General features: G+C 39.0%; 1 protein-coding gene across 2 annotated transcripts; it reads left to right on the plus strand.

Annotated features, from left to right (window-relative positions):
- Window positions 1-619: 619 nt before the first annotated feature.
- On the plus strand, window positions 620-15892 carry LOC106094222 (ras-specific guanine nucleotide-releasing factor RalGPS1). 2 transcript variants are annotated; one of them, XM_059369592.1, is made up of 6 exons: window positions 620-1686; window positions 1754-2087; window positions 3835-4286; window positions 8557-8766; window positions 9213-9392; window positions 14940-15892. In XM_059369592.1, exons 1-6 carry the CDS (start codon window positions 1091-1093, stop codon window positions 15622-15624), a joined length of 2457 nt encoding a protein of 818 aa, XP_059225575.1. In that variant the 5' UTR covers window positions 620-1090; the 3' UTR covers window positions 15625-15892. The 2 variants fall into 2 exon arrangements, with proteins under 2 accessions (XP_059225575.1, XP_059225576.1); XM_059369593.1 differs by lacking the exon at window positions 9213-9392 and having other exon boundaries at window positions 621-1686.
- Window positions 15893-19179: the final 3287 nt, after the last annotated feature.

Genomic DNA, 19179 nt, shown 5'->3' on the forward strand with positions numbered 1-19179 from the left:
AACCAGTCAGTCAGTCAGTCAGTGTTTCTTCAAGTGATGATCTGAATATTTGTAGCTGTTTTTGTGTCTACAATGAAAACCTCATGTGCACAAGTAGTGCATGGGAAAATGGAGGAAGGATGGGAAGGTTGCAAGAAAGTCTACAAACCAATGAATGTCGGACACAGACGGATATACGGTCACATATTATGGCAAGACATCGTAAATGTCTTGTAGCCAGCAGCAGTCACAGCTCTTTCTCCTTGTTTGGTTGCGTTTTTATTTTCCTCAGTATTTCATTGGGGGTTGGGTCTGTCCGCGCCGCTCAGATCTTAAATTAGTGTGTAATTAGTGAAGGTTATGGAGGCCATCAACCATAATGTTTGGGGCGATAAAAATCAGATGACGTTGACGTTTTAATTAAAATTTCTTTCATTTCTCTAAAATATCGAACAGCAAAACAGAACAGAACGGATAGGGTAGACAGAACACTAGATACGCTGCTAGAAGTCAATAACCATAGCGGCCATTGGAAGAAAGCCTGTTTTTTGTTTGTACCACTTCAAATGGTACTATTGCATCATAGGCTGGAGGAAAAAATTTTTGAAGGAATTTATTTTAATGCATTTTTTTTTTTAATTTTTCTTTTTTCTCGATTTTTTTTAGTAGGCCCATTGTTGTGGTTATTGGTTTGTTGGACTATAGCACCCTCAATATCAAAGGCAACGGGAACTGATACAGAAAAACCTCAAGTTAAAGGCACAGTGTTGTTACACACGGAAACCAGTGGAACTCGGTCACCACACCAAATACTATGCTGACTCCGATCATGTGTATGATGTTTTGGATGACGATGGGTACCAGCTGGCACTTGATAAGAGCAGAGCTTATGACGATGCAGCCTTTAATGCCAAGATTGTTGGCTGTGGTGATGTAAATGAGCTTAAATTTTCCGCGAATATACCTCCATCGCCACCAACACCACCAACACCACCACCTCCTCCATCCAATCCATCGAGGCTTTGTTTTGCAAAATTTTATTACGCGCTAAATACTCTTCCTCCTTAAAACACATAAAACAAACAAAAATAATACTCAAGCGCCATTTGACATGATGCGTTACTCGGAAATCTCCAGGGACTTGTCTAGTGATAATCTACGCTATGTGGAATTTGTTGGCCAAAACGATGAGTGTACGGCCAGGGAAGCCTCCCCCATGAGTGATGTCTCGAATGGTAGTGGTCCCTTGGTTTCACAGCAATCGCCGGTGACGTCGGCTTGTCGTCGCCATCGCAATGTGCGCTCTAAGCGTCTCTACATTGATGATGAGGCCGACGATGATGATGATGATGACTATGGCCAGGCCCATAACTATGATAATATATCGTTGGGCAATAATAGGAACAACTTTAGTGGTTTCTATGCAGGCCTACGCAGTTCCAAGCGTTTCTCCAGTGGCAGTGGCAGCAATAGTTCAGTGAATGGCACTGCCAATGGGGCAGCCACCATTGCCTATGTGCGCCAACGCAAAGATAGCACCAAGTCCACCCAAAGTTGCCGTTTTGATGCCGAATCACCACACAAACACAATGGAGGAGGCATTAGCAAATCCCTTAATATAAAGGGCAGCAGGCGTAAACATTCGATAGGTTGTCTCAATGCTTTCTCCTCATCACCCGATTCACCGGGAAATTATTATGGAGTTGGGTTAGTTGCTCCATTATGTTACACTTTGAAACTTTGTTTTATTTTTGTTTTTTTTTCCCCCTTTTAGTGCTGGTCCCCCCTCTTTGAAATCACATAGCTTGCCTGGTCATACTTCAACCAAATCATCTACGTCCTTGGATGCCACCCTATTAAGTGCTTTACGTATACCCGCCGATGAATTAGCCAATCAATTGACTTTATTAGATTTTCCCGTCTTTGCTGCCATACAACCCGATGAGTTGACCAGCTGTGCTTGGACCAAAAAGGATAAACACACCATAACACCGAATATTGTTGCATTTACGAAACGTTTCAATCACACCAGTTTTTGGGTAGTCCAGGAGATATTGAGCGGTGATCAGCCCAAACAGAGGGCTGAGATTTTGGCACATTTCATAAAGGTGAGTGAGAATGAAATTTTGATGAAAAAAAGATAATTTTAAGCAAGTGAATGAGAAAGCAGACAATTTGGCAGTGAAGGCCAGAGAATTGCCGTCAAAAAAACTTGGTTAACTCGAAGCCTTTCGGGTCGACTCAATCCTGTGTAACCCTGTGGAACAGCGAAACGGTCGGAGGGCCAGCGAAAATCCCAAGGGGAGATGCAGATCGTTAAAAGACGAGGCTATTACCGAAAGGAAGTAAGAAGGAGGTCAGTATAGCTTTCGGTATCTTAACGGGACCCATAGGACTACGAGCTCACTTATGTCATATCGGTGCGGGAAGTGATAGCAAGTGTAGTTCATGCGGGGCAGATGATGAGACGTTGAAGCATTTTCTGTGTTATTGCCCGGCTTTGGCGGCTAACAGATACCGGCACTTAGGTGGGGACACCATACAATACCAGACAAGAACCAACTTAGGGGCCTGGTATGGACAACAATTAGGTATAACTCGCTGGGTCGCGAATTATCTGTGTGGTCGCCAGTCATTTGTGGAATTTAGGGATAAGAAGTCGAAGCACCGTAGAGTGAAAAAGGGAGTTCCCCAAGGTGGGGTGATATCTCCGGCACTGTTTAACCTCTACCTATCCTCTATTCCACCCCCACCAGACGGCATAGAGATCGTGTCATATGCGGACGATTGTACGATCATGGCATCAGGCCCCCTACCCATTGCAGACATCTGCGATAGGTTGAAGGTCTACCTCAGCGAACTTGCCTCATATTTTGCTGCAAGAAATATGAAGATATCTGCCACCAAATCTTCAGCCACATTTTTCACTACAAATACGAGCTGACTGTGATGGTCAATGGAGAAATGATTCCGACCATCAAGAGTCCTAAAATACTTGTCGTCACATTTGACAGCTCTTACACATTCTCCCCACATGCCACAGCAATTTGCGAAAAAGTCAAAAGTAGAAACCAGGTCCTCAATTTACTTGCTGGCAGAATTTGGGGTGCAGACAAAGAAACCTTGTTGACCTCGTACAAAGCAATTGGCCGGTCTGTGGTAAGTTATGCAGCGTCAGCTTTGTGACACGCAGATCTTCTAGAATGCCGCCCTCCGAACTGCGACGAGCTGTCTTTTCAGTTTTCATGTGGACCACCTCCATCAGGAGACAGTGCGTAGACATAACTAAATACATACTGTCTAAGCAATACCTTTTGGGCTGTTATCCCAGAGACCATAAAAATCGTGATTTTGTGGATAGATATCCACCTCCAAGAAGCCTTAAGGCGCATGAGGTTCAGCGCTACAAGAGAGAACCTCTAGATCGAGTGGCATATCAAGCAGGTCTAAACAACATTCATGCAGACACGGTAGCAGATGCGGTAAATGGCTACCGGGTGAATGTAGTCCTTGGAGAACGACCGCCTCCCATTGCACCTGAATAAATTGAGCTCCAACGGCAATCCAGATTAGTTCTGGCTCAATTACGTTCCGGCAGATGCAGCCGCCTCAACTCCTACAGAGCAAGGATTGATGCCGACATGTAAGATGTATGTCCCGATTGTAACCAGGGACCACACGATACACGTCACCTGTTTAACTGACCAGCCAGACCCACTCGACTCAGACCCAGATCCCGGTGAACGCACCCCAATTTAGTCGCAGAGTTCTTGGGTCTTGACACTCAACAGAATCAGTCAGATAAAACTGCTACAACAACAACTAACAACATCCTTTTTTGCTTTTATTTTCCAGGTTGCCAAAAAACTTCACGAACTCAATAATCTACATTCATTATTTGCCATTATTTCCGCAATGCAGAGTGCGAGCATATATCGCCTAAAGAAAACCTGGGCATATTTAGCCAAAAAGGATAAACACTCGTATGAGCGATTAAGTGATATTTTCAGCGATCAAAATAATTGGGAAAATTTGAGAGCCTACTTGGAAAGCCTCCGATTGCCATGCATACCCTATCTGGGTTTGTTCTTAACCGATTTGATATACATTGATTTGGCATATCCTCAGAAAAATGGCATCGAGCCGGAACAACGAAGAAATCGTATGAATAATATACTACGTGTTATATCGAATTATCAAGAATCGAATTACACCAGCATTATGCCGAAAGAGTCTACACAAAAATATTTGACCTCAATACGTTACATTGAAGAATTGCAAAATATATTCGAGGAAGAACAATACAAGTGAGTATAGATCACTAACAGAAATCCGCCAGTGTGAGTTTGTATGTGTGTTTGCCCACCACTGATATTGAGTATTGAAATTTATATTGCGTTGCCCAAAAAGTAATTGCGGATTTTTCATATAGTCGGCGTTGACAAATTTTTTCACAGCTTGTGACTCTGTAATTGTATTCTTTCTTCTGTCAGTTATCAGCTGTTACTTTTAGCTTGCTTTAGAAAAAAAAGTGTAAAAAAAGTATATTTGATCAAAGTTCTTTACTTTCTTTTAAAAAATCCGCAATTACTTTTTGGGCAACCCAATATATATATACTAGCCAAATCGGGCCCGCTCCGCTGCGCCTTCTTTAACTCTCTAATATTTAGGGTTGGGGCACTTCGCCCTGAATATGTATATGGAATTCGTACCACTGTAGCCTATGTTCGCCTACAAGGCTGAACGCTTGCGTTCAAATCCTGGCGATAACATCCGACAAAATTTAAAGCGGTGGTGATCCCCTCTTAATGCTGGCGAAATTTGCCATGCATGGTCATGTTAAAAATTCTCCCCAAAGCGATGTCACACTGCGGCAAGCCATTCGGCCTCGGCTATTTAAAAAAATTCCCTTATCTTTGAGTTTAAACTTGAATCGGAAAGCTTTCATTGATGTGTGAGAAGTGTGCCCCTTCTCGGTTCCTGAGTAAATTTTTACTCTACTCCCAAATACCTTTCTTCTGAGTCCTATATTATCGTATTGGTAAATATTTTCGGTTTAGAGAGACACTTGGCCCTTATTGTAAATATACGCTTCGTGCTCTACTTTCAAATACATTTCATATGAGCCCCCTAATGGCAATACTGGTAAATAAATTCTGTTTGAAGATGGGATGGACCCCAGGGACTTTGTCCCGAAAATGAGTATCAATTTCCCGAAAATCAATCAATTGAAACATCAAATAGCTTTTAAATAATAGGGAGTTGTTTTCGGGTGGGGTAGCTCCCCAAACACATGGCTCTTTAATTGAATTTCAAATTCAATTTTTCAATTTTTTCTCTCAAGCACCCTTTGTTTGAGCTCTATATTGTCGTGATTGGTCTATATACCCATTTGGCGGGTTTTGGACGGCGTCCGAGGCACCCGACCCCAACAAAAGAAACCATGTTCTGTTTTGACTGAAAGTGCAAAAAAAAAAAAAAATCGAACGAATCGCATTACCAATCTCCGAGATCTGGTGGTTTTGAAAATTAGGGTAATGAGAAGTGCTTTGCTGCAGTCTCAAATCCATTTAATGTGAGCCCCATATTGCCATGGTCGGTAAATATGAACAGCTTTGTAGGCGCTTTAGGGCGTACCCCCAAACACTTGGCTCCAAAATTGGATATCAAATTCGTTTTCTACTCTTAGATACCTTTCATTTGAGTCCGATATTGTCATAATGGGTCAATCAATCTATTTGACTTATTTTTGAAAAGAAAAGCGCCACCTAGACTTGAACACAAATTTGAATGTCATTTTCGTAATCAACTCCCAAATACCTTTCATTTACATCCCATATAGACATGGTCGGCTAATATGCTCATTTGGGAGTACTTGGGGGTGGGGCGACCACCCACTACTTGGACCTAATTTTTTTGCCATATTTTTTCTTTCTGACAAAATTCACATTCAATTCCCAAATACCTTTCATTTAGGTCCCATATTGTCATGATCGTCCAGAAAACATATTTTAGGGGGTCTTGGGGCGGCCCCTCAGTTACTTGTACCCAATTTTTAATATGAAATTCGTACTCTACTCCTGAATACCTTTCATTTGAGTCCCATATTGTCCCGATCGGTCCACTTTTATTTTTGGCTAGTACTTTTGAGGTAAGGGGGAGGGTCCGCACCCCTTCCGATATCAAAAAATTATATAGCCTATGTTTCCTTCCAGACCAACCTACACAATCTGTGAAAATTTCAAGGTAGTCGGTTCAGCCGTTTTTGAGTGTGCATACCAGATTCGTAGTCAACCCCCAAATACCTTTTCATTCGATGCCCAGTTTGTGATGTTGGACATTTATGCCCGTTTCGGGGGTTTTTGGGGTTGGGGAGGCCCCGTAGACTCCTTGGAGCAAATTTTTATAACAGATGTGTACTCAGCTTCCAAATGTCTTTCGTTTGATACCCATATTGTCCCAATCGGTACATATGTCCTGTTGAGGGGTTTTGGGGGGTGGCGCCTCAGACACCAAGGAATACATTTTTATATCAGCATTGGACTCTACCTTTAAATATCTTTCATTTAATATCCATATTGTCCCAATCGATAAATTTGTCCTGTTGGGGGGTATTGGGTGGTGGGGAGGGCCCTCAGACACCAAAAATAATTTTTTGTGTCTGATTTGTATTCTACTTCTAAATACCTTTCATTTGATAGCCACATTGCTCAAAGCGGCTAAAGTGTCCTTCCGGGTGGGTTTTGGGATGGGGCGTTCCCCCAGGTTTTTGACCCAAAAAGTTTATACCAATTTCGTATTTTTGGAGTACCATAAGGTGGCATACAAATCGGTGCACCCATCTGCGAGATCTGGCATCTCGGAAGAGACCGCCCCCCCCCTTCGGATATCAAACAATTAGGAGCGTGCTAAGTTTGGCCGGGCCGAATCTTATATACCCTCCACCATGAATCGCATCTGTCGAGTTCTTTGCGCAGTATCTCTTTTTAGGCAAACAATGAATAATGAATATGAACGGAGGAGGAGCTATACCAAGTTATAGTCCGATTCGGGGCTCAAGAAGCGAAATCAGGAGATTGGTTTCTATGGGAGCTGTGTCAAGCTACAGATCGATTCAGACCATATTGCACACGTATGTTGAAGGCGATGGGAGAAGCCGATGTACAAAATTTGTGTCAAATTGCCAAATGAGAATTGCGTTCTCTAGAGGCTCAAGAACTCAAGATCCCAGATCGGTTTATATGACAGCTATATAAGGGTATGGACCGATACTTCGCATAAATGTTGGAAGTGATACCAAAACACCACGTGCAAAATTACAGCCAAATCGAATAGGAATTTCGCCTTCTAAAAGCTCAAGAAGTCAAGACCCAAGATCATTTTATATAGCAGCTATATCAGGTTATGAACCGATTTGAACCATACTTCGCAAAGTTGTTGGAAGTGATATCAAAACACTATGCGCAAAATTTCAGTCAAATCGGATAAGACTTCCCCCTTCTAAAAGCTCAAGAAGTCAAGACCCTAGATTATATAGCAGCTATATCAGGTTAATGACCGATTTGAACCATACTTAGCACAGTTGTTGGAAGTGATATCAAAACACTATGTGCAAAATTTCAAATCAAATCGGACGAGAATTGCACCCCCTAGAGGCTCAAGAAGTCAAGGCTCAAGATCGGTTTATATGACAGCTATATCAGGTTATGGACCGATTTGAACCATACTTGGCGCAGTTGTTGGATATCATAACAAAACACGTTGTGCAAAATTTCGTTCCAATCGGATAAGAATTGCGCCCTCTCGACGCTCAAGAAGTCAAGACCCAAGATCGCTTTATATGGCAGCTATATCAAAAACATGGACCGATTTGGCCCATTTACAATCCCAACCGACCTACACCAATAAGAAATATTTGTGCAAAATTTCAAGCGGCTAGCTCTACTCCTTCAAAAGTTAGCGTGCTTTTGACAGACAGACGGACGGACGGACATGGCTAGATCGACTTAAAATGTCACGACGATCAAGAATATATATACTTTATGGGGTCTTGGACGCATATTTCGAGGTGTTACAAACAGAAGGACGAAATTAGTATACCCCCATCCTATGGTGAAATGTAGTACCTTATTTTTACCGGGGGCCCAAACTCTACCATCTGTGAAAATTTCATGAAAATCGGTTCAGCCGTTTTTGAATCTATACGGAACAGACAAACAAACAAACAAAGCGCATTTCATTTCATTTTTAATATTGGGTTGCCCAAAAAGTAATTGCGAATTTTTCATATAGTCGGCGTTGAAAAATTTTTTCACAGCTTGTGACTCTGTAGTTGCATTCTTTCTTCTGTCAGTTATCAGCTGTTACTTTTAGCTTGCTTTGGAATAAAAGTGTAAAAAAAGTATATTTTATTAAAGTTCGTTCTAATTTTTATTAAAAATGCATTTTCTTTTAAAAAATCCGCAATTACTTTTTGGGCAACCCAATATATATATAAACGTGTTTTTCCTATTTTTTTACTTAAGATATATATATACAATATATATAAACGTGTTTTTCCCATTTTTTTATTTTCAGAAAATCCTTGAAACTAGAACCGATATCGCCTTTGGCGCCCAGCTCTTCTTCTTGCAGCTCCAAGGAGTCATTTAATGTTGATGTGGTTACCCCAGCCTTGGCCTGTTTAAATCTATCGCCAGCCAAGACAGTGGGCTCGGTACGCCTGCCCAACTCTTCAGGTGTTAAATTTATACCTGGTCATCGCAAATGCCGCAGTTTAGGCACTAAGTAAGTTTCCCCTTCATTTGGCTGCTGCTACAGTTCTACACTGTTCTGTTTCCCAGCATTTTATAATCTACACTTGTTTTAATCTTTCTTTCCTTTCACTTCCTCCCCCCCCCAAACAAACCACCGTCAAACAAACATTCTGTGCTATCTTTTCGTTTTCATGGTTTCTCATGTCACCATTTGTCACAACCACCATCACCACCACCACCACTCTTCAAATATCATTGGAAACGTTTCGTACGTACTCTACAAAACAATCAAATGTTCACAATATGACCACACAAAATGAAAACCTTTTGTGAAATCGGCGTTTCAAAAACTGTGCATTCAAACATTGCTTGAAATAATTTTTGTCTTTGTTGTGGGCTTCCTTTTTATGTTGCTAATCTATTTTGTTTTTGTTTTTTATTACAACTATACAAAATAAAATCTATATACACACATAGGTTTCGTAGCACCAGTCTGCCGCGAAAATTTTCACAAAAATGCCATTGCTCACTTATAATGCTAACAAAATCGGGCATTATTGTCAATGCCATCGCAAATGCCACCAACGCTGCTACAATTTCTACTTCTTCAACTGCCAAGTTTATACGTTGCCCATGTTGTCCGTGTTGCGAGTGTCGGTGAGTTTTCTTCTCTGCTCTGCTCTGCATTGCTATGATCGATCGATCGATCGTTCATGTCATCAGCATCATCATCACTATGCCTAAGCAAGCTTTCATCACGATTTAGCAACGATATTAATCTCTAACTCATACAAACACATGTACATACATACATACATGTATAGATAGTTGCATATTTGCATTATAAATCTATATTTTGTTTGATTGTCGCCCAATTTATTTTACTTTGCATCATTTTTTGTTGTTCTTAAATTGTCTTTTTTATACCCTCCACCATAGGTTGGGTGTATACTGATTTCGTCATTCTGTTTGTAACACCTCGAAATATTCGTCTGAGACCCTATAAAGTATAAATATTCTTGATCGTCATGTCATTTTAAGTCGATCTAGCCATGTCCGTCTGTCCGTCCGTCTGTCTGTCGAAAGCACGCTAACTTTCGAAGGAGTAAAGCTAGGCGCTTGAAATTTTGCACATATACTTCTTATTAGTGTATGTCGGTTGGGATTGTAAATGGGCCAAAATCGGTCCATGCAGCCATATAAACCGATCTTGTGTCTTGATTTCTTGAGCCTCTAGAGGGCCCAATTCTTATCCGATTTGAAATTGTGCACGTGGTGTTTTGATATCACATCCAACAACTGTTGGAAGTATGGTTCAAATCGGTTCATGTTTTGACATAGCTTCCATATAAATCGATTTTGGGTCTTGACTTCTTGAGCCTCTAGAGAGCGCAATTCTCGTCCGACTTGACTGAAATTTAGCATGAGGTGTTTTGTTATGACTTCCAATATCTGTGCTAAGTATGGCACAAATCGGTTCATAACCTGGTATAGCTTCCATATAAACCGATCTTGGGTCTTGACTTCTGGAGCCGCTAGAGGGCGCAGTTTTTATCCGATTTGGCTGAAATTTAGCATGACGTGTTTGTTATGACTTCCAATATCTGTGCTAAGTATGGCGCAAATCGGTACATAACCTGATGTAGCTGCTATATAAACCGATCTTGGATCTTGAGTTCTTGAGCCGCTAGAGGGCGCAGTTTTCATCCGATTTGGCTAAAATTTAGCATGAGGTGTTTTGTAATGACTTCCAATATCTGTGCTAAGTATGGCGCTAATCGGTACATAACCTGGCATTGCTGCCATATAAACCGATCTTGGATCTTGAGTCGCTAGAGGGCGCAGTTTTCATACGATTTGGCTGAAATCTAGCATGACGTGTTTTGTTATGACTTCCAATATCTGTGCTAGGTATGGCGCCAATCGGTACATAACCTAATATAGCTGCCATATAAACCGTTCTGGGATCTTGAGCTCTTGAGCCGCTAGAGGGCGCAGTTTTCATACGATTTGGCTGAAATCTAGCATGAGGTGTTTTGTTATGACTTCCAATAACTGTGCTAAGTATGGCGCCAATCGGTACATAACCTGATATAGCTGCCATATAAACCGATCTGGGAACTTGACTTCTTGAGCCTCTAGAGGGCGCAATTCTCATCCGATTTGTCAGAAATTTTGTACAACGGCTTCTCTCATGACCTCCAACATATGTGTCTAATATGGTCTGAATCGATCAATAGCTTGATACAGCTCCCATATAAACCGATCTCCCGATTTTGCTTCTTGAGCCCCTACAAGGCACAATTCTTATCCGAATGGACTGAAATATTACAAAATAGCTTCTACAATGTTCAGCATTCAATTCATTTATGGTTCGAACAGGACTACAACTTGATATAGCTCCAATAGCATAACAGTTCTTATTCAATATTTCTTGTTTGCCTAAAAAGAGATACCGTGCAAAGAACTCAACAAATGCGATACATGGTGGAGGGTATAAAAGATTCGGCCCGGCGAACTTAGCACGCTCTTACTTGTTTATTAATGCAAACTAGCTGAACCAGGCCCGCTCCGCTGCGCCTTCTTTTACTTTATATGGAACAAAATTATTTTTTGAATATTTATTTTCAACAAAATAGAGCTCTAAGTATAAGCATATCGCTTGACTAACTATATAAGTGCCTTTATCTGAATTCCATATGATCTTTATTGGACCACGAATTCGCTCGGAGGGTTTAATGCCATTCTAAAAAATCTTTATTTCCGCCCGATATTCTCATGATGTCCGATTTAGGAGTGTTTACGGGGGTGAGATGGGCCCCTAGATACTTGGCCCTGAAAAATCATATCACCATCGTGCTCTTGTCTCAAATACCATTTATTTAAACCCCATATTGCCATTGGTTTAAGTAGAGTTTATAGGATGAGGCGTCCCCCAAACACTTGGCCCCAAAATTGGTTATCAAATTTGCTTTCTAATCTCAAATACCTTTCATATGAGGCACATGTTGGCATGGTCGGCCAATTTTTACCCTTGGGGGGTTTTAGGGGAACAAGCGGAGTCCCAAATACATGGTCCCACAGTTGGATATTCGTATTCTACTCCCAAATTCCTTTAATGGAGCCTCATATAGCGATGGTCAGTAAATGATTGCTGTTTGTGGTCTATTTTGGGAACGGGGTATACCCGCAGAAAATTGGTCCCGAAAATGGGTATCAATTTCATATGAGCATGCCTGAATGCCCGATTTAGGGTATTTTGGGGAGAGGGGTGGTCCCCCAAACACCTAAGCCCTGAAAAATATCAGCATCGTGCTTTATTCGCATGTATCTATCTATCATATATTTGAACCCCACATTGGCATTGGCCACGAAATTGGATATCAAATTCGTTTTCTAATCTCAAATACCTTTCATTTAAGTTTCTTATTGCAAATTTCAACAAATATGTCCGGTTTGGGATATGGGCCCCAAAAACTATCAATATCGAGCTCTACTGTCTTGAAGATTCAAATTGTCTTGGTGAGCAAATACGTCCTATTTGGGAGTTGTTATTGTGGTGGGACGTCCCCTAGACAGTTAGTCCCGAATGTTGATACCAGATTCTTGGTCTACTCTCAAATACCTTTCATTTGGGTCCCATACTTCCATAGTCGGCAAGCATGACCGGCTTGGGGGTGTTTTTGGGGGATAGGGCGGCCACTCATTGACTTGGCTATATATCATATTCGTGTTCCACTTTAAAATACCTCTTATTTGAGCCCCATATTGTAATGGTTAGCAAATACTTCCTATATGGGTGGGAAGGTCCCATAGACACATTCCCGAATTTTGATATCAGATTCGTGCTTTACTCCCAAAGACCTTTCATTTGAGCCCCATATTGCTATGGTCGTAAATTTGTCCCCTTTGGGGGATGTTTTTGGGGAGGGACGGCCTCCCAAATACCTGGTCCCACATTTGGATATCAGATTCGTATTCTGCACTCAAATAGCTTTTATTTAAGCCCCATATTGCCATGGCCAGTAAATAAGTCATGTTTGGGGAGGGACCACCAGAAACTTGGTCCCACATTTGGATATCAAATTCGTATTGCACTCGTCATCACCTTTCATTTGAGTCCCATATTGCCACGGTGGGTAAATATGTCCCATTTAGGGGTGTTTTGGGGGTTGGGGTGGTCGGTCCCCCATACACTTGGTCCGATAATTGAATAACAGATACGTTTTCTAATCTTAAAAACCTTTCATTTGAGTCCCATATTGTCGTGATTGGTCTATATATTATATATATTTGGTAGGTGTTGGGGGTGGGGCGGCCCCCCTAGGTACCCCATTCGAAATTTGGATACCAAATTTTTGTTTTTAGGTTACTATAAGAGAGCACATAAAATTTCGCTTAAATCGCACCACCCATCTCCAAGATCAGGCGTTTCTGAAAATTAGGGTAAGGGGGAGTGTCCGCTCCCCCTTCATATATCAAAAAATGTTGCCCTATTTTCACCACGGGATCATAATGCACCATCTGTAAAAATTTCAAGAAAATCGGATCAGCCGTTTTTGAGTCGATTCAAACTATGGCAAACTATCGATAATCGCAACATTCGATACTTTCGATAGTTTTAATAATAAATATCGATAGTAACGATACTATCGTTAATTTCCCATCACCTATATTTCAAACGAAAATGGGAAGTAAAAGTCAGCAGATCCATTTATATAGAAGCAATATCAATGCAAAGACCAAAAAAAAGTTTAATAAAGTCAGTTGGAAGTCTTGAGAGAAATCATTGTACGAAATGTTACCCTAATCGGATGACAATTGCGCCCTCTATAGGCGCAATGTATTTTAAAGAATACATTCAGTGTCGGATTGCTTATTTTTGTTTAATTATTGCAAAAAATTGAACTTTTGTTGTTGTTGTAGCAGTTTGTTGTGTTCTATCTTTCGTCTACTTGATTCTGTTGAGTGTCAAGACCCAGGAACTCTGCGACTAAGATGGGGTGCGTCCACAGGGATCTGGGTCTAAGTCGAGTGGGTCTGGCTGGGCTGTTAAACGGGTGTCGTGTATCATGTGGTCCCTGGTTACAATCGGGACATGCATCTTGCACGTCAGCAACAATCCTTGCTCTATAGGAGTTGAGGCGGCTGCATCTGCTGGAACGTAATTGAGCCAGAACTACTCTGGTATGCCGGGGGAGGTCAATTTCTTCAGGTGCAATGGGAGGCGGTCGTTCTCCAAGGACTGCATTCACCCGGTAATCATTTACCGCATCTGCTACCATGTCTGCATGAATGTTGTCTAGACCTGCTTGATATGCTACTTGATCTGAAGGTTCTCTCTTGTATTTTCCAGACATCGGGAACTATAAGAGTGTTGAAGGTAGAGGACAGAAGTAAGGTACTCAACTGCAGATAAATTCAGATTCTTCAACATCAATGTAGAGATTCCGTCGGGGCCCAACGCCTTGGATTATTTGTCGCCACGTATGACATTCGTAACTTCGCCCACGGTAAACTGTGATGGCTGTCCATCGGCTCGGAGACCACAAATACGGCGAATGGCTCTCCTCCTTGCCCTGTCACTCTCGGGATGCACAATAAATTGACGGTTGAACAACCAGGCGCATCTCTACGGATCAGTCGCGGTTATTTCGCCAAAAGTGACTGAGGTCCTGTCATCCCATCTACCGGGGTTCGAGAGTGACTTAACAGTAGACTACAGCTTGCCTAAACCGCTGCCTAAGTTAAATTGCTCCAAGAGTTCCAGCCACAAATTCTGCTTATGTTCCAAATCGTTCTCCGACTCCGGCTTCAAAACTCATTTTCACAGTCCTAGTTGTACCCATATACATGTATATGGGTACTTATTGATCCTTTGAAAGCTTTCTTTGGGGAGGTCCCTTTTTAGAAAAATATTTTTTCGAATTTTGTTATTTATGGAAAATTTTATTTGCATTTGTAAATATGAAAGTTATGAGCTCTATGTGCCAATGCTGCCTTCTTCTGCATACTGCATCCACCAAAAATTTCTATCTTCATGTGTTTTTTTTTCTGTCCCCTAAACTAAAACTAAAAACATTAAATCGCTTGTGGCTTTCTTATGAAATAAACTATCTACCATCTCTTTTTAACGTTTTTTTTTTTTTTTTTTTTTTGAAAAATTTTATGAAAATGATTGATTTTTATTTTATATTATTATAGCATTTTCGGTAGAACTAATGCAAGCACCAATAATGATGGCATCAATGCTTCTATTAATGGAGGTGCTTGCTCAGATGGCCATCGCCATCATCATGGACACCTAATGCATCCGCACCATCATCACCACCTACATGAGTTGCAAATACAACCACGCCATCTGTTGGACGATTCGGTACTGGAGCAACCCCAATGTGGTGCCTCTACACCCAATGGCAGCCTGCATACAAGCGATAGCTCTTGTCATTTGCACGATGTTAGCACTTTGCAGATACCCACGGATGAGGAAGGCGCCGGCAATACCCTACAGGGATGTGTAAGGCGTAAAACAGTGCAGAAGGAGGGTCGCAAACCCGCAGTGGCTTCTTGGCAAAGATACTATTTACAAATCTGGGCCAATTCTTTGGTCTATTTCCCACCTAAATCGTTTAAGGGCAGCGAACGCAGTGATTTTAAGCGAGAGCCCTGCAAAGTGTGTCCCCTCGAGGGGTGGTTTGCCCAGGTGGTGATAAATCCCAAGCATAAGAACACATTTGAGCTGTACCACCGAAGTTTGGGCACCATATACAAATTTCGTACGGATAGCCCACAGGCCACCCAATTGTGGTGCAGTACGATATGTAAAATAGCTCTACAACAGAATAGAACTCCTAAAGCTTTGCCTGTAAATCTAATGTCCTTTGAATAGAAGGGAAGTAATAGATGCTCTACAAGAGCAGCAGCAGCAGCAGAAACTACTTAATGGAATATATAACCGGCCAAGAAGAAGAAAATTTTCTATATTTTATGCCAATTTTTTTAGCTTAAGTAGTTGTTTTGGAGTATCAAAACTAGTTTTTTTGTAGATTTTACACTCTTTCATACAAACACACACACACACACATACTATACCCATGCATACATACAAACATACCTTTTAAACATACTATAATGCAAGCTTTATGCCAAAAAGAAAACAGATACTAGCATTGATAATGAGAACGAGGATTACAACTCGCACTCAACTTCCTTAACTTAAAAGAAGGAATTAAAAAAATACTCCCTTGTAAACGAAACGAAATCAAATCATAGCAACCAACACCCTCCACTCTCTCATTCACACTCTATCGAACCAACCAACATACAATGAATGAACAAAAGCAACCACAACTATTTAATTTCTAAGACTGACAATAACTAAAAACCAGCATAGAATTCTTTATACTAAAATATTTAAATGTACATTGTATTGAAACCAAGTCAAAATTATGTTTGTTATATTATATGTAGTATTATTAATGTTTTTCTCCTATTTTTCTTTCATACTTTTTCTTTACTGATTGTAGCCTAAAAAACTATTTTTTGTGTGTAAAAACAACTAAAAACTCAACGAATTTTTCGATTAGTATTAAATAAAAACTATACATATATATTTATTAAATAACCTTATGCAACAAAACGAAAAAACCACTGTTACCTGGAAATCCTTCAACCGACTTTTCAAGCTGATGACAATGAACCTCAAAAAAAAAAGAAAATTTAATTGAAATTTAATTTTGCCAGAAAAATTTTAAGTTTAAATTTTGAGATTTCATGGAAATTTCGAAAATTTCATGGAAATTTCTTAGAAATAATTTCATCAAAATGTTTTTAGGGAAAAATTTCAATGAAATTTGGTCTTTAGAGAAAATTTCGGTAAAATTTTGCCTTAAGAGATAATTTCGGTGGAAATTTTGTCTTTAGAGAAAATTTCATGGAAATTTTGTCTTTAGAGAAAATTTCATGGAAATTTTGTCTTTAGAGAAAATTTCATGGAAATTTTGTCTTTAGAGAAAATTTCATGGAAATTTTGTCTTTAGAGAAAATTTCATGGAAATTTTGTCTTTAGAGAAAATTTCATGGAAATTTTGTCTTTAGAGAAAATTTCATGGAAATTTTGTCTTTAGAGAAAATTTCATGGAAATTTTGTCTTTAGAGAAAATTTCATGGAAATTTTGTCTTTAGAGAAAATTTCATGGAAATTTTGTCTCTAGAGAAAATTTTATGGAAATTTTGTCTCCAGAGAAAATTTCATCGAAATTTTGTCTTTAGAGAAAATTTCATGGAAATTTTGTCTTTAGAGAAAATTTCATGGAAATTTTGTCTTTAGAGAAAATTTCATGGAAATTTTGTCTTTAGAGAAAATTTCATGGAAATTTTGTCTTTAGAGAAAATTTCATGGAAATTTTGTCTTTAGAGAAAATTTCATTGAAATTTTGTCTTTAGAGAAAATTTCATGGAAATTTTGTCTTTAGAGAAAATTTCATGGAAATTTTGTCTTTAGAGACAATTTCATGGAAATTTTGTCTTTAGAGACAATTTCATGGAAATTTTGTCTTTAGAGAAAATTTCATGAAAATTTTGTCTTTAGAGAAAATTTCATGGAAATTTTGTCTTTAGAGAAAATTTCATGGAAATTTTGTCTTAAGAGAAAATTTCATGGAAATTTTGTCTTTAGAGAAAATTTCATGGAAATTTTGTCTTTAGAGAAAATTTTGGTGGAAATTTTGTCTTTAGAGAAAATTTCATGGAAATTTTGTCTTTAGAGAAAATTTCATGGAAATTTTGTCTTTAGAGAAAATTTCATGGAAATTTTGTCTTTAGAGAAAATTTCATGGAAATTTTGTCTTTAGAGAAAATTTCATGGAAATTTTGTCTTTAGAGAAAATTTCATGGAAATTTTGTCTTTAGAGAAAATTTCATGGAAATTTTGTCTTTAGAGAAAATTTCATGGAAATTTTGTCTTTAGAGAAAATTTCATGGAAATTTCGTCTTTAGAGAAAATTTCATGGAAATTTTGTCTTTAGAGAAAATTTCATGGAAATTTTGTCTTTAGAGAAAATTTCATGGAAATTTTGTCTTTAGAGAAAATTTCATGGAAATTTTGTCTTTAGAGAAAATTTCATGGAAATTTTGTCTTTAGAGAAAATTTCATGGAAATTTTGTCTTTAGAGAAAATTTCATGGAAATTTTGTCTTTAGAGAAAATTTTGTCATTAGAGAAAATTTAACAAAAATTTTGTCTTTGGAAAAAATGTCATGGAAATTTCGTCTTTAGAGAAAATATCATGGAAATTTTGTCTTGAGGGAAAATTTCATAGAAATGTTGTCTGTAGAGAAAATTTTGTCTTTAGAGAAAATTTCATGGAAATTTTGTCTGTAGAGAAAAAAGAGTTGAGTTGACATTAGAGCTGGCAAACTATCGATATTAGCAACATTCGATAGTTTCAATAATAAATATCGATAGTATTGATACTATCGTAAATTTCCCACCACATATACTTTAAACGAAAATGAGATGTAAAAATCGGGAGATCGATTTATATAGAAGCAATGTCAATGCACAGACCAAATAAAACCAAGGTTAATAATGTCAGTTGGAAGTCATGAGTGAAATCATGCGCCCTATATAGGCAATGTATATTAAAGGATACATTCATTATCGGATTTCTTATTTTTGTATAGTTTTGCAAAAAAAATATCTTTTGCGATAGTATCCATCGGAAAAATATCAATCGATATTCGGCCAAAAAATTAAATATCGATAGTGCCATCGATGTTGGCATCCACAACGCCAAGTACTGCCAAAAATTAAAAAAAAATTTATGTCAGCTGATCGCTTGGCTTAACCCTATTCAGTGAATCCTGTTTGTAGAAATTTGCCTTTACAGAAAATTTCTTAGAAATTTTGTCTTTGGAGAAAATTCCTTTGCAACCTTGTCTTTACAGAAAATTTTGGGTTGAGCGAAAATTTTTGTCTTGCGAAAAAATTTTTGTATCAATATTGTCTTTAAAGGAAATTTTTATAGAAATTTTCGTTCCATGTGCCAACGGTTAGTACTAAACGAATGATCGGCTGGCAATCACAAATTTTTCTAAATTTAGTTAAAGCGATTATTAGCTGTGTCTAATCGATAACTTCTTAATTCGTTTATTGTTTCATATTTTTCCCACCTAACGCAGTGGACATACTATATGCATTATGAAGTAAACACATGATACAATTACCAGGTAGTGTACCGTAAACAGCTGAGTGCAATTTTTTCACGCGAAGTGCACTATCTGTCAACGAGTTTTGGTTGTGTGTGTATTATTAGTTAAGAACCACAGCACACACAAACAACGAAAAATGGCGCGAATTAGTAACATACTCAAAATCAGAGTTGCACTAATCACTGATTTTTAAAATATAGTGCATTCAATATTTTGTTGTTGGGCAACTGCCA

Source organism: Stomoxys calcitrans, chromosome 5 (assembly GCF_963082655.1).
Source record: "Stomoxys calcitrans chromosome 5, idStoCalc2.1, whole genome shotgun sequence".
NCBI lineage: Eukaryota > Metazoa > Arthropoda > Insecta > Diptera > Muscidae > Stomoxys > Stomoxys calcitrans.

Excerpts from the sequence above, each read along its gene's own strand:
- LOC106094222 (XM_059369592.1), top strand. The coding sequence starts at position 1,091 with ATGATGCGTTACTCGGAAATCTCCAGGGACTTGTCTAGTGATAATCTA. Across the intron at positions 2,088-3,834 it reads TTTTGGCACATTTCATAAAG|GTTGCCAAAAAACTTCACGA; the intron begins GTGAGTGAGAAT and ends TTTATTTTCCAG. Across the intron at positions 9,393-14,939 it reads TGTCCGTGTTGCGAGTGTCG|CATTTTCGGTAGAACTAATG; the intron begins GTGAGTTTTCTT and ends ATATTATTATAG.